The sequence below is a fragment of the Microcebus murinus genome, chromosome 14, assembly GCF_040939455.1.
Source record: "Microcebus murinus isolate Inina chromosome 14, M.murinus_Inina_mat1.0, whole genome shotgun sequence".
NCBI classification, from domain to species: Eukaryota; Metazoa; Chordata; class Mammalia; order Primates; family Cheirogaleidae; genus Microcebus; species Microcebus murinus.
In genome coordinates, this window is record NC_134117.1 from 79,484,333 (window position 1) to 79,500,171 (window position 15,839).

The 15,839-nt window shown below is 54.2% G+C and overlaps 1 protein-coding gene across 1 annotated transcript in view; it reads right to left on the reverse strand.

Annotated features, from left to right (window-relative positions):
- Nucleotides 1–2,485: 2,485 nt before the first annotated feature.
- The window catches only part of LOC105879007 (proto-oncogene tyrosine-protein kinase receptor Ret), a 53,638-nt gene continuing 40,284 nt past the window's right edge, over nucleotides 2,486–15,839 (reverse strand). The window contains exons 13-20 of the mRNA XM_012778943.3: nucleotides 15,223–15,330; nucleotides 14,062–14,276; nucleotides 11,724–11,846; nucleotides 10,645–10,715; nucleotides 8,837–8,974; nucleotides 7,784–7,883; nucleotides 6,082–6,229; nucleotides 2,486–4,743 (exon numbers count right to left, since the gene is read on the reverse strand). Of these exons, the coding sequence (XP_012634397.1) occupies nucleotides 4,586–4,743; nucleotides 6,082–6,229; nucleotides 7,784–7,883; nucleotides 8,837–8,974; nucleotides 10,645–10,715; nucleotides 11,724–11,846; nucleotides 14,062–14,276; nucleotides 15,223–15,330 (1,061 nt within the window). The 3' untranslated portion in view covers nucleotides 2,486–4,585. The remainder of the gene's footprint in view (nucleotides 4,744–6,081; nucleotides 6,230–7,783; nucleotides 7,884–8,836; nucleotides 8,975–10,644; nucleotides 10,716–11,723; nucleotides 11,847–14,061; nucleotides 14,277–15,222; nucleotides 15,331–15,839) is intronic.

Sequence of the window (15,839 nt, forward strand, 5' to 3'; positions counted from 1 at the left end):
CTGTAGTCCCTTGGCCACAGTGCCTTGCCTCAGGGAGCAAAGGCAGCCATATGTTCTTCCTTCACCTGGACTAGACCCTTCCGGACACCCAAAGACTCCTTTTCCCCAAGGGAAGTACAGAAAAGGAGGTGAGACATGTCCTGCTTATGACATTGACAAAGATCCACAAAAACATGGACACGTAACATGAACTTCATATTTTTATTCAAGAAATGGACAATTCACATAGTAATATTGTCTGCCTATGAAATATCAAAATTGTTTCCTTCTCCTAAATGAAAATGACATTTTTAGCTTTAGAATTCACTTACTTACTTGCCAAGACCAATTTCTACCTCGAATGGCTGAATGTCATCAGAGAGGATGCAGGTTTATGAGCTCTCCCGGTGTGCTAGTCACTGTGGTTGGGTGGTCTTAGGCCTTGGGCTCCCTCCATGCTGGCTGGCCCAGTTCCCTGCCACGTTGGTGTTCGCACTACGAAACCCCCTCGCCCTCTGCTATAAAGTTCCAGTCCAGGCAGCTGCCACAGACACATGGCAGGCAGCCTCCCTGGAGAGGGTGCTTCTCCTGTGGATGCACGGGCAGGGAATACACCCCGCATGCTGAAGACCAGAGGGGTACCCGCCTGCTGCTGCGTGGCCACACGCACTCCTATACCTTTTTCAGGGCCAGAGAGGTAAGGATTTCTTTTTTTTTGGAGACAGAGTCTCGCTCTGTTGCCTGGGCTCGAGTGCCGTGCCATGACGTCAGCCTAGCTCACAGCAACCTCAAACTCCTGGGCTCCAACAATCCTCCTGCCTCAGGCTCCTAAGTACCTGGGACAATAGGTGTGTGCCACCACACCCGGCTAATTTTTCTATTTTTAGTAGAGACGGGGTCTTACTCTTGCTCAGGCTGGTCTAGAACTCCTGAGTGTTAAGTGATCCTCCCGCCTCGGTCTCCCAGAGTGCTGGGATTACAGGCCTGAGCCACGCGGCGACTGGCTGGTAAGGATTTCTTAGGACTTCCTAGAACCACCCTCCAGTTGCCAGGGCAGCTAAAGACAGGGATACCTCAGAGAGATTGTGAGTTCCATTTGAGATAACCTCAACAAAGTGAATATCACGCATAAGTGAGTCATATGAAATTTTTGGTTTCCCAGTACATACAGAAGTTATGTTTAGACTATCCTGTAGTCTATTACGTATACAATAGCATTATGTCTAAAAAACAATATATATACCTTAATTTAAAATTATTTTATTGCTAAAGACACAGAGCTGACACAGAGACACACAGTGAGTACACGCTGTTGGGAAAATGGTACTGATTGACTTGCTCGACACAGGGCTGCCGCAAACCTACAATTTGTTAAAAAAAAAAGCACAATACAACGAAGCAAAAGAAAATGAGGTGTGTCTGTATACTATGCATGAATATGCTCCAAAGAAGGAGGAGAACTGCTCGCTGCTCTGCCTGGGGGAGGGGGAAGGCTTTCTTTCTATTGCTGGAAATTATGCTTTCCCTTCAAATTTTCTTTTATATAGTAAGCACTTATTCAAGCCCTGCTCCCAGACACATTTAACTAGATTTCCACCCAGATAAGCTTCATGGAGGTTGGTGGAAAATGTGTTTTTTTAAGGGGGAAAAACCCAACAAACATATACACATAAATACTCCTTAAGGAGAGTCTATGCTCTTGAAAAAGGGGCTTTTAGTATTACATTTTCTTGCCATGGGTTTCTAAACATTCAGAGAAAAAGGCTAAAGCAAACAGCTGGCCCTGAAGATCATGTTGCGTCCCGGCTGCGAAGTGCGGGCAGCTGTGGGCAGCACGGCATCCACGGCAGGGGGTGTGGCCTCAAAGGCCTGGGGCAGCCACTGGGCGAAGCACGCACAGGCCTATGTGTACACACGTGTATGGATGTCCTGGAGATGACGCCAGCCCCAGCACCTAATGCACAATTCCTGTCTGCCAGAGGACTCACCTGCTCCTTGCCAGGTACTTGAGGGGGGCTCAGAGAATTCCCACGCAATCCGAGAGGAAGATACGAATGGTTAGTATGTTAAGCTTACAGTAGTTCAGGACAACGTTTTTTCTTCCAACTTCTAATGGAGCTTCATTCATGACTCTGCATTTTATTACACATTCTGTCTCCCACAGCTCCAACGTCAGCTTCCAGAAACTAGCAGCAAGCAAATTGCTACAGAACTGCGAAGACCTAAACTCCATGTTGTCTGTGCTTTGTTCTAGGGAAGGACACCTGAAGGCAGGAATTCCTGGAACAGGAAGCTGAGTTGTTAACAGTTATTATCGTGTGCCTATTCACATGCCAATCATACAAGATAAGCCAATAACATGGCCAGAGCTTCAGTCCTCACTACTGATCCCCAGTGGTTGTCATGAGGGATTTCCTTGTGGCATTTTAAATCTTGTATGGAAACTTCAAAATCAGAAATCTGATGTTTCCAACTAGGAAGTTAAAAAGAAAAAGAAGTTTACACATTTTATGATACATGATTTTATTTATACAACTGAAATTATTTTCTTAGTCACCTCGATTACAAAATTTAACATGGTATGACTTAATAACCTTTCACAAATAGATTTTACAAATTTTACTAACTGACAGATTGCTACTTGATACTCAGTGATACTTAATATTTAGTAACTTCTGCATATATTATCTGTGAAAATTCTGATAGGACTAATAAGTATGGGTACTTTTATAACTCAGGAATAGGCAATTAGGTTATTAGTTAAAGGTTAATTCCCCATCACTGGGTCAGCTGTTTAGACTCAGAGTTCTTACCCCACTGAGAATGAACCTGCTGTCGCAATTCATACTGTGTAGGCTTTTTTTTTCTTTTAACAATTTGAGAGAGTTTATCCTTATTTATGCATTTAATAACACTATTATTAAACACATCTGAAAATCAAAAGTTTACTATATCTATTGATATCTGTAGAAGAACTTATCAAAGTGTATCTGAAAAATGGCCCAAACTAAAGCCACGTTCCATGTTCAGGAAGCATTTTTCCAGCTCCCTCTCTAGATGTGTGTGCTCACATTGCACACACACACACACCCCGTAAGGCTCCGTCATATGCTCATCCAAGCCTTCTTGGCCACACAAAATGCTACAATTTTACTGCTTTTGTGAAATGCCTATAAAATACAGTATTTTAATGAGACTACTTTAAGTCCCATCACAGTGCTTTGAGTCTGAGGACCAGGCAGTGCTTTGGTAATCCGACCCTTTTCTGCAAAGTTACAGTGCTGAGACAGCCAGAAGACCTGCTACAACTTCCCAAAAGCCACCCCCACAAGATAGGAGGGGTGTTGGGTGTCTGTGTCCACAAACAAGCAGTGAAGAATGACAAGACGCTTATGAGTCATGGTCAGAATCTAAGAAACACAGATGTCTTGCTATAGCAGCATTAAATCACAAACTGAGGAAGAGGTGATATATGTGCCTTTTCACACAAGCTCTGTGAGAGCAATAACATCGTCTTTTCCACGTCAGAATTGTGATCGGAGGTGTAGCAGTCCTTGGTCAGTGCCAATGCTACTTCTAACACAGCTGGCTGAACTGTCCCTCTGTGAGCAAGCTGATATGGTTTGAATGAATGTGAGCACAGGTCCCACCTACTCCACCGTGTAAGATGAGCCACTGCTCTGGGCTCTGCTGGCTGTGTGTGTGATGAACGTTGGTGGCGGGTGGGATTCGCAGCAGCAAAGCCTCTGCCATCAGCAGTCCTGGGAATGGGGGTCACTCCATTCCATAAACCCCCTTTCTTCATGCTGTCCTGGTCAGGGGTAGTGGTCACTCAGTACTGAATGCATGAGGCTGATATAATGGGCCCAGTGGAGACAAATGTGTCTTGTGAGCCCTCTTCCCTCACGCCCCATCTACATAGTAAATATGACATAGATCTCTCCATTGTGCTAAATCTAAGAATCATCCTAATCATAATAAAAACCAAATGTCTTCCTAAGAAAAGGTTACATGATTTTAAAAAAACATTCTCAGGATCTTGAATGCTGAGCCAAGGCCCATCCTGAGGTCCCTCTTCCTCTCTAGCCCTCGTGGGGCTTGGACACCACCACTCAGGCACCATGAGGCTCTCATTCTGAACAAGGACAGGTCACTTTGGCCATTTTTTTTTTCCTACTGCCTTTTGTGTGCATGTGCTTCATATTTGGATCTTGTTGCCTTATTTGGTGGCAATCAGAAAAATGAAGTTCAGGTACAATTTCATATACATACAAGTGAGTGGTGGACCCACACATGTGAACACGGAACTGTGGTGGTCACTGATGGACACAGACCAACACTGGGTGCAGAAGAGAAAGGAATATTTAACCACTAAGACTCAGAACTCTTACCCAGTGTGGCATGTCTGCTAGGAGGGAAAATCACTGGCTATTGGAAATAAAACCACTTTGGAAAGCAGTTGAAACAAACTACCAAAAACTAGTCTGCCACCTGGGAACAGAACTTGGCTTGGCCAGTGTGATGTGCACAAAGAAAGGGCCAGTGGACGTTCCATTCTTGGCATGTTTCTTCCCCTTGTGAGTCCATTACCTTTCACAAAGAAATGTTAACTATCAAACGTGTCCATTAATTTTGCCGCTGAGGGTGAAACCATCCAGTTAGCATATACACTATCATTTGCATATCTTGGAAACCCAGTGTTAGTGCCATCGGCTCTCGTGAGTGGTACAGGACTCTCTCCAGGCCAGTTCGGGTCTGACATGCCTAAAAATGAAAACAGATAATTTGTTCTGCACTGAAGAACCAAAACTTCATGTGCAGACAGTAAGGCCTTGGCAAAACTCCCTTTGATGTTCAAACCAAACTCATGGTTTCTGTGCCAATTACATTAACAGTTTTGTGTTCCAGGTTTCCAAAACATTATATTTACGGGAAACATCATGCTCTCTTGGTAAATGTAACTTAACAGACACTACCAATTTTGACTTTCACGAGCTTTAGACTCTCAGATCTGATGTCCAGTTGTTGAACCATTTAACTCTTTTTCTACGGCTGTGTAAAGCGGCTCACTGCAGCAGAACGTTCTATAAAACGTTCTCTACTGTAAGGGAGGCACTCGACTGTCGTCCAAGCCTACAGCAGGGGAGAGGACCTTCCAAATCGAGGGCACACAGGCCAGCCCCACAGCACCGTCAGCACACATGGAGTATAGCACCAGACCCAAGGCCAGCGAGGAGTCAGTGAGTCGGGAGGCATGCAAAAGGAACAATCTCGGCTTGAAAATGCTTGAGACTCCAAGAGTTCGCAACAATGAATGAAGTTAGGAAACAGAAAAATTTCAAGTATTTAATTGAAGACAAAAGAAGGAGTTTTGGCAAGAACCATATTTACTGTCCATTGCAAGACCACAGCACCACAGACTACGTTCTTTCAAAAAGCACTTGCTACAGCTTTTAGCACTTTGTAAGTGACAAGACAACAGCCCTGACAGTGAGTAATGCAAAGGATGTGAAAACAGCAGTCTGGGTGTGTCCTCCCAGGCCCGCCCGGCTCCTGCCGCCTCCCTGCCCCTGCCGGTGGACACACAGCTGGGACATGGGCAGAGGCTGGGCCAACCTCCACTCCCAGCCCTGGGCAGCCTCCAAGGCATCTGCCCACCCAGGATGGTGGGCCTGGCTGTGCTCCCAGTGCAGGCCGGTGGGTGCTGGCTGCTTCTTTTTCAATTAAATACCTCCTCAGATTGGGTAAATTTATTCAAGTAGTTAAATTAGAAGTACTGAGACTTGATTTCTACCCTGGAGATGACTCATTCGTTAAGTTCTCCATCTCACCTGAGAGTTCTGCCCTCTGTGTTTTCTCCTCTATCATCGTAAATTGCTGGGTGGTGTGATAATTACACTTATTTTCACATCCTTTTAGAAAAACAGTTGCAAAAATGCCTGAATGTAAACTGGATGCAAAGTCAAACATTTACAAATAAAAAGGTTCAGAGCAGACTTTGGTTTTGTTCAGATCAGAAATACCTTAAAAAGCATTACCAAGACTAAGGATAGAGCAGGGAACAACGGTGCTAGAATCTAGTAAATGCATGGGAAATTCTACCATAGAGTTTGTTTTCAATCCATGTGGAAGGGAGGGCTCGAGGAAGGGGAGCGCTATTACAGTCCACCAGGGGCGTCTCCTCTTCAGACAGGCCGTCGTCATAAAGCAGGGAGTCGGATGGGGTGGACGCAGCCAGGTCCAGGTAGTCCTGAAAGAGAGAGGTGGCTCGTCAGCCCCTACCATAGGCCGCCACTGGACACACCTGGGTCCCCTTGCTACTCAAGGGGCAGAGGTCCTAGATGAGCCCCCACTCTGCACTGGTCTCCTGGTCTCTCCGAGCTCCCGTGGTTGCTGCCTCATCTGGTCCCGCTCAGGGAGCCTCATCACTCCCCCCAGGTGTTATCTAGGGGGAGGTGTTATCTCTCCCCCTAGAAAGTCACCTCCCTGGGGACAGAAATGTGCTCCCTCAGTGTCCTATCTCCAGGGCCTGGCATGCACTGGAACTGCCTGTTGACAGCCCTCAGGCTCCGGGGAAGAGCTTGCAGCCACACACAGAGGCAACAAGAATCTAGAAGCAGTCCCCACTTATAGGATGTTTTTCAGCTTCCTTTCAGGGACCCCTGCCTTCTAGAACACCCTGTCAGGGCTCGGACATCTGAAACATGACACTGTTGTTGGGTCTGCACAGGACGCTCTGCTATAGGCTGCAGCTCCCAAATACAGGGTTCCCATGTGCCTGCTACTTCCACTGCCCTGGCTGAACGTGCATAGAAGAGCGCCAGCATTTTCCTGGGTGCTTCTCAGCACTGTTCCAGGAAGGCCAGCTCTCCTTGGCATCAGCCATTGCTTCTGTTCAGGACAACCCTAAATTCACAGGATTCAGAGGTTTTCGCCCAGGCAATACAATGATGTCAATTTTTATTACAGGCGGCTTAGATCCTGCATCCTGCTTTTTGTGTCAGAAGAAGTGACAACTCATAGTAAATGTGTCAATGGTAAGGTGAAGCCTCTACATGAACATCCTGAAGGCAGGCCGGGAGGTTTTGCTTACTTGCATTCCCAAAATCTGAGACAGAATATGGTTCCTCACAGTTGCTTGATAAGTTTTGGTTGAGAATTTGCTGATCTTCTCATGTTCTGGACTTACAGAGCTGCAAACTGAAGGTACACGGGCTGACTCTGGCCCCTCAGGTATGTTCTGTTTGGCCCAAGGTGGGCTTTTGAATATTTAAATGAGTTGATAACAATAAACACTGGGAGACTTCACATAAGCCTTGGAGAACTGAGAAGACCTGGCACATCCCTGGCTCATCTTCCTGCAGGCCACCCTTGGGCACAGTGAGGAACCTTGTGGCGCAGAGTGCTCCTGTGGCTCCTATGTGCCGCAGTCCCCACTGCTCCCTAGGCTCTGCCCACCCCAGCAGCACCCTAGCATGTGCATTTAGGACATCTGACTCAACTCTACTTCTTCAGGTTCCATTACTGAACATGGTTTCCTTTGGCTTTGGAATATTTTCCTCCGTTGCCTATCTGTGGAGAGCTGTTCCTAAGTGTCAGGCTAAGAATCTTGGTTTTTTCATGATTTTAAAAGAGCCCAAGGGGCTGGCTGGAGCAGAGTTCAGTCCGCTGCCTGCCCTCAGGGGACAGCATGACCTTCTGTCTGGCCCCAGTCTGGCCCCACATTGGCAACTCTGAGGCCCTGGGGTGAGGCTGGAACACCCATGCCATGTCCTGCCTGTGGGAACTAGCTCTGGGCACTCACTCTGCTCTTAACCATCATCTTCTCCAGCTCTTTGCTGATGTCGGCAAATACTGGCCTCTTGTCGGCTTCCTGCTTCCAGCACTGCAGCATCAGGCGGTACCTGGTGGGAAAAACAGACAGGCCGTGATTACCTGGCAAAGCCAGGCCTCGATAGCCTGTCACAGACACCGCACCCAGCTCTGTGCCTGGGCTGAGGGTGCTCTGTACCCAAGCCTCAAAGCTGTTTCTGCATCACTGACATCTTGTCTGAGCCTTGCTGGGAGCTGGGGTACAGCCTCCCTGCAGGACCCTGGCCTTTGGGGCCACTGTGGGCTCAGGCATCCAGCACAACAATCCAGCATCCTGTAGGCTTCCCTTTCCTCTGGGAGGGATTTATTTTTACTTCCTTTGCAAAGATACTGGTAAACAGCTGGTTGGATGGTACACCACTGTGGCAACTGAGTAGCAAATTCCAGTCCTTAAAACTCTTAGGAAGGATGAACTGACAGCTTTACGGTATGGAGACAAACAAACAAAAACCTTTGGCAATCACACCTCTTTCTTGCATCTTTCCTACTTCCCTGGGTGCCCAGGTGGCCCACTTCGCCCTGGCACTCCCCACCTTGCCTCAAGCTCTGTGGAATGAATGGACCAGTGTATTTCCACTTTTGGATGGCCCCTTCTCGTCTGTTCTTGACCTGGCCTCCTAGGACCATCTTATCCAACAGCCCAGGGTGAAGTGTGAAAGCTCCAGTGCACTCGGGCTGAGGTCCAGGCTGCCCCTGCACCTACACTTGGACACTTCCCACCCCTCCCCAGGCGCCCTACGGGGAAGGTCTCCAGGTGGCCCTGCGTCCACTTATTCTAATAAGGTCCCTAGGAACCCCCATACCCCGCAGCAGGGTCAGGGGCCCAGTGTCTGCCACCACACCAAGGGTGGCCCTCTGACCTCCACCCTGCCATCCCCCACCACCCACCTCTCCCAGGGTAGCAGGCTGCTCAAGAGTGGGAGGGAATGGGTGCACGTGTCCCCTCCCTCCCAAAGGATGTTGGGCCAAAGCAAACACCGCTCACATCTCCTCACTGCAGTTGTCAGGCCTCTCCATCCGGTGGCCAGTCTTCAGAAGGTTGAAAAGCCGCTCAGGAGGAATCCCAGGGTAGGGGTTGCCCCCCAGGGTCACGATCTCCCACAGCAGGACTCCAAAGGACCACCTGCAGCAATCAAGTGGCCCACTAAGGGGCTTTGCCCGGCACCACTGGTGAGGGCCCCCTGAGGCACCCTCCGCAGAGCCCAGATATCCATCCACCCACCCAGCACCTGCTGACACTGTTGGCCCCCAGTGTAGAGAGTGGCTCCCAGATTGCAGCTGGGTCTGGCTGCACTGATGGATGTCTGCTTGCCCATCCCCCACATGCTGAAGTTCCTGCCCCAGAAAGCCACTCCCACAAGGGGACACACAGCTGATACCTAAAAGGGTGAGAACCTGTGTGATGGGACATAGGTGCCCTGAGCAATTCTTTCACTTTTCTGTGTGCTTGGAAATCTTCATAAAATCTTGGAAGAAAAAAAGCTATAGAAAAATATATATTTTTTTTGTTTTTTAAATTTTAAAACATTTTTTTAAGCTAGTCAAATTTAGCAGTGGGGGGTTGTATACCATTTTTAGTGACACTAATTTTTTTTTTTTTTTTTTGAGACAGAGCCTCACTCTGTTGCCCGGGCTAGAGTGCCATGGTAACAGCTTAGCTCACAGCAACCTCAAACTCCTGGGCTCAAGCTATCTTCCTGCCTCAGCCTCCCGAGTAGCTGGAACTACAGGCAGGCACCACCATGTCTGGCTGATTTTTTCTATTTTTAGTTGTTTGGGCAATTTCTTTCTATCTATAGTAGAGTTGGGGTCTCACTCTTGCTCAGGCTGGTCTCGAACCCCTGAGCTCGAGCGATCCTCCTGTACAGGCGTGAGCCACCACACTCGGCCAGTGACACTAATGTTAATAAGTTCTGATAACACACCATCATCAGACCAGCCAGAAAAATATTTAACTGTGAAGGAAAATTTATTGTGAAGTGGGAACAACGTCATGTCACTAAACAGCATCATCACACAAGCCCACCAGGGCAATGTAAAGTATACATGTGTATATCACAGACACACCCGAAGGCTGGCAGGGGCCGCTGGGCATGTGATCTAGGGACTTCCAGCCTCTACCTCATGCTTTTCTCTGCATTTTCCAATCATCCTACAGGCAGTTTATGTGATCAGAAAACTGTTGTCTAAAATTACTCGAACTGCTTTCTCACAGCTGACATTATTCAAAATATGCAAGTCTGTTGATTGCTTAATACTTTAGAAGCAAGTGTGCTGTGTTTTAAAAACTATCAGGTCTTATAATTTGACCTGGAAGAACAAGTTTTAGCTCCCACTTTGCAGTGGTTTGGGGCACACCAGCCTACAAACTCACTTGAGGACACCTCCCTTGGGGCCCCCAATCCCCACCTGTGGGTAGAGGAACAGTCACAGAGTGCCTTGCCTGAACCGACCCCCTGCTCAGGACCCACAGGAAGGCAACTGTTGGCTGGGCCTGTGAGTCACTAGAGGCCCAGAGACGGGGAGGGGGGTGTGGGGGCGGCAGGTGGGTTCTCGGCCACCTGCTCTGCTCTCACACGTTCCACCTAGGTTTCAGAGCCAGTGCCTAGGCCTAGGCATTTGCTGAACAAATACGTCGTGAAGGCCGCTCAGTGTGGGCGTCAGTGCAGGTGGCTGGCATTGCAGACAGGTGTTCAGGGACAGCACTGTTCCCTGGTGAGCTCCACAGACCAGCATCATGACCCTCCATGCATGTAAGGAACCCCACCCCAGGCAGGCAACACCCACACTTACACATCACTTTGGGTGGTGTAGATATGATCAAAAAGGGACTCAATTGCCATCCATTTGACTGGAATCCGACCCTGAACAGGGGGTGAAAGAAAGGCACTGTGATTTCCCTGATGCCCAGGGAAGCAGGAGTGAAGGAGGTCAGGCCATGTCCCTGAGCTTCCAGTTCTGGAAGGGGTGCTGTGGATGCTGCTGGCACACAGCTGGCTGTGCACAGCCTTGAGGGGCTGGGGCCCCAGCTGGCACCTCCCAGGCTTTGCTGGGATGCCAGCGGGCATCAGTGTCCACACACAGCCACATGGGGCCAGCTTGTCATGAGCCGCATGCCTGCTGGGTGGTGCAGAGCAGTGCTTCTCTACACTCGGGCCAAGGATACCTGGAGCAAGATCTCTCTGGATGTTCTCAGGGCAAACGTGTTTGGGAAACCAACATCTAACGTCTTCATCTAACGATGCTAGCTGACACACTAAAGGCTCCTCTGAAGAGCATTGAGGGACGGAATCTGTCTATGTCTTGAGGCTGGTTTTTAGCACCTCTGAATAAGTGCACAGACAGGCACTTACTTCCCAGAAGCCCTGCTGGGGTCTGACCTAACAAATCCTTTCCAAAAACGCAACTTGAGAAATAGCTTTTCCACAGGTAAGTCTTAAGGCATGAAGCAATTTAAAAAATGCATGTCTTCTATTGTAACACAACATTTACTGTAATTTCTTTTTCTTAAAAGTATTCTTAAAGATTTATGTCCTTAATGAAGCGTGACCTGTCTTGGGACTGTGTGAATGACAATGTGGCTGCTGTCTGGCAGCCTGCTCTCAGCTTCTCCCCGGAGCACCAGGGTGTCAGCAGGGAGGCTCTGCCCACACCCTCCACCGGGTGGGGAGCAGCCCCTTCCACTTCCCCTTCAGCAGTCCTAAGATCTGCTGTCACAACGGAAACCCCGGAAGAAACGAAACCTTGTCCTCATAAACCATGGCAACACAAATGGCTTCTCTAGACCCCTCAGAGTAAAGCTGTATTGTTTTTTCTTTTTTTGAGCAAGCGCCGCCCCCAGCCCCGTGGCCGCGTGACACCCAGGCCTGCACCTTGCTCCTCTTCACGTAGGAGTCCTCTTCGTACACGTCTCGCGACAGCCCGAAGTCCGAAATCTTCATCTTCCTTCCCTCGGCTACCAGGATGTTCCTGGCGGCCAAGTCCCGATGGACGAGCTTGGAGAGAGGAAACGCAAGACCCTTCAGGCGGGGCGTGGGCGTGGTGTGGGGCGTGGTGTGGGGCGTGGGGCGTGGTGTGGGGCGTGGGGCGTGGTGTGGGGCGTGGTGTGGGGGCGTGGGCGTGGTGTGGGGCGTGGGGCGTGGTGTGGGGCGTGGGGCGTGGGCGTGGTGTGGGGCGTGGGGCGTGGTGTGGGGCGTGGTGTGGGGCGTGGGGCGTGGTGTGGGGCGTGGTGTGGGGGCGTGGGCGTGGTGTGGGGCGTGGGGCGTGGTGTGGGGCGTGGGGCGTGGGCGTGGTGTGGGGCGTGGGGCGTGGTGTGGGGCGTGGGGCGTGGTGTGGGGCGTGGTGTGGGGCGTGGGGCGTGGTGTGGGGCGTGGTGTGGGGGCATGGGCGTGGTGTGGGGCGTGGGGCGTGGTGTGGGGGCGTGGGGCGTGGGCGTGGGGCGTGGTGTGGGGCGTGGGGCGTGGTGTGGGGGCGTGGGGCGTGGTGTGGGGCGTGGGGCGTGGTGTCGGGGGGCCTGGTGTGGGGCGTGGGCGTGGTGTGGGGGCGTGGTGTGGTGGTGTGGGCGTGGTGTGGTGGCGTGGGCGTGGTGTCGGGGGCGTGGTGTGGTGTCTGGGGCGTGGTGTGGTGGCGTGGGCGTGGTGTGCGGGCGTGGGCGTGGTGTCGGGGGCGTGGTGTGGTGGCGTGGGCGTGGTGTGCGGGCGTGGGCGAGGTGTCGGGGGCGTGGGCGTGGTGTCGGGGGCGTGGTGTGGGGGCATGGGCGTGGTGTGCGGGCGTGGGCGTGGTGTCGGGGGCGTGGACGTGGTGACGGGGGCGTGGTGTGGGGGCGTGGGCGTGGTGTGCGGGCGTGGGCGTGGTGTCGGGGGCGTGGGCGTGGTGTTGGGGGCGTGGGGTCGGGGGTGGGCGCGGTGTCGGGGGTGTGGGCGTGGTGTGGGGGCGTGGGCCTGGTGTCAGGGCGTGGGCGTGGCGTCGGGGCGTGGGCGTGTTGGCGGGGCGTGGGCCTGGCGTCGGGGTGTGGGCGTGGTGTGGGACGTGGTGTCAGGGGCGTGGGTCTGGTGTCGGGGCGTGGACGTGGTGTCAGGGCGTGGGCGTGGTGTCAGGGGCGTGGGCGTGGTGTGGGGGGGTGTGGGCCGGTGTCGGGGGCGTGGTGTGGGGGCGTGGCGTGGGCAGTGTGGCAGTAGCATGGGTGGGGGCGTGGCTTGGGCGTGGCTTGGGCGTGGGTAGCGTGCTGGTGGCGTGGGTGGAGGCAGTGTGGCAGGGCAGGGGCAGCGTGTCAGGCGTGGCGTGGGCGAGGGCAGTGTAGTGGTGGCGTGGGAGAGGGCGTGGCGTGGGTGGGGGTGTGGTGGGGGCAGTGTGGCGTGGGTGGGGGTGTGGTGGGGGCCGTGGCAGGGGCAGTGTGCGGGGGCGTGGGGGCCGTGGCAGGGGCAGTATGCAGGGGCAGTGTAGCGGGGGCATGGGAGGGGGTGTGGCGTGGGTGGGGGCAGTGTGCGGGGGCAGTGTGGCAGGGGCGTGGGGGCTGTGGCAAGGGCAGTGTGGCGGGGGCGTTGGGGTGTGGCGTGGGCGAGGGCAGTGTGGCGCGGGCATGGGGGCCGTGGCAGGGGCAGTGTGCGGGGGCGTGGGAGGGGGCGTGGCGTGGGTGAGGGCCGTGGCGGGTGCAGTGTGTGGGGGCAATGTGGCGGGGGCGTGGGGAGCATGATGGGGGCGGGGGCAGTGTGCGGGGGCGGAGCATCGTGGTGTAGCGTGGGCGGCGTGGCGTGGGCGGCGTGGCGTGGGCGGCGTGGCGTGGCGTGGGCAGTGTGGTGTGGCGTGGGTGGGGGCGTGGTGGGGGCGGGGGCAGTGTGGCGTGGGCGGTGTGGCGTGGCTGTGGTGGGGGCGGGGGCGTGGGGGGCTTGGGCAGTGTGGTGGGGCGGGGCGTGGTGGGGGTGGGGGCAGTGTGGCGTGGGCGGTGTGGCGTGGCGTGATGGGGGCGGGGCGTGGGGGGCGTGGTGGGGTCGAGGGCAGCGTGGCGGGGGCGTGGGCAGTGTGGCGTGGCAGGGGCGTGGTGGGGGCGTGGCAGTGTGGCGTGGCAGGGGGTGGGAAGTGTGGCGGGGGTGGGGGCGTGGCGGGGGCAGTGTGGTGTGGGCGTGGTGGGCGTGGTGTGGGCGGGGCATCGTGGCGGTGGCGGGGGCATCGTGGCGTGAGCGTGGCAGCGTGCGTGGGCGGGGCAGCACTCACCTTCATCTCGGCCAGGTACTGCATCCCCCGCGAGATCTGCCAGGCGAACGAGATGAGGTCGCCCATGGTCAGGGCGCGCTCGTCCGGGTGGTCCAGGGAGCTGGAGTTGCGGCTGCCCCCGCTGCCCACGTAGCCGGGCCCCACTTTGCGGCTCTCGCGCAGGAAACCCCGCAGGGAGCCGTACTTGGCGTACTCCACGATGAGGAGCAGCGGCCCTGGGGGTGGAGAGGGGTCTGCGCGTGGGGAAGCAGCACCGGCCATCCTGCCAGCGAGGGGCAGGCGGACTGGCCCTGGCTCTGAGCGCGCCCCGCCCGTAGCTCCCTGCGGGCTCTCCAATCACGTGCCTCCAGCTGCCCTGCAGATGCCGCCCTCTGGGGGTGCCGAGGCAGGCGACCCCTGCGCTCAGCCCTGCCCTGGGAGGCACCCCTCGCTGCCCAGACTTCCCGCCTCCCCCTCCCCGCATCTCTGGGACAGCTCGGGCTGAGGCGCAATGACGCAGGCCGAGGCGGGCTGAAGATGCCGCGGCTCTGCGCACAGCCTGTTCTCAGCAGCTCTCCGGGCTGCAGTCCTGCCCTGGGCCCAGCCCCGAGCCCTGCTGGTGCTGACCAGGGTGCTTGCTGCCTTGTTGTTTCTGAGCCTCTCACACCCTCAAGACAGACAGACACGCACACCCACGCCCACACCCCTGCCCCTGAGCAGCACAGTGGGTTTGGAAAACTACCAGACCAGGCCCGTCTTCTGTTTATCTGAGAAATGGTGGCAATTCTCCTGCCATGTAGGGCTGAAATTGGGGTCGCCTGGAGGTCATGGCACACCTTGTGTCTGTGGGTACCTAGGAAGCACCTTCCATTCTTGGAGCTCCCTGCCCTGGGGGCTCAGCCCAGAACCGGGTGCTGACAACTGGATGTCACACTGGAGCCCTCTGAGAAACCCCAGCAGGCCCAAAGAATGCCACTACCAGGTACCCCTCTGACAGGACGTGCCTACTTGGCCAGTGGGCAGCTAGACAAGCTCCAGGCTGAGACTGGAGCCAGAAGCCCAGGCTTCAGGAGGAGGGAGAACAAGGGACAGGGAAGGAGAGGATGGGAAAGCAGGGAAGAGGGAAAACAGGGCTGCCCAGAGCCCCACCTGGTGCCCGCTCCACCCCACAGCCAGCCCTACCGTCCTGGCTGCAGGCCCCATACAGCTTGATGACGTGAGGATGGTTGACTTGCTTCAGGAGGTTGAACTCTGACAGCAGGTCCCGCAGCTCACTCGGGGAGGCATTCTCTGAAATGAAGCACAAACAGCAGGTTGCAAACAGTCCCTCCTGGAAGCCCTTCTCTGGCCGTGCCGGGTCGAGAATGGACCCGTCATCTCCTTCACAGATGCTGTGCCCAGGTGCAGACAGAGGCCCAAAAGGACTCCAATGCTCAAGGCTTCTCCTGGCCCTTGGAGTCCGCGGACAGGGGCCTCATCTGCTCTGGGGAATAAGCACCCAACGAGCCAGCGTCCACGAAGCAGGGTCTTTCCCTGGCAAGTGTCCCAGGGCTGTGGGGCACGTGTGAGTGGCACTATGTCCCTGCAGTTCCCATCTCTGGACGACAGCAGTCTATAGACACCCCTCCCATTAACCCTCCTGGGAAGGTGAAGGGGCTCCTCGATGTGCTCACACCCCTGCTTAAGAGGCCCACGAGGGAGGACACCACACACGGAGATGAGGCTCCCTGGCTGTCTGCTTCCACCTGAGACAGTGGCCTGGTGCCCTTCTAATGCCCTAACACTTGTGCCAGCAGCTC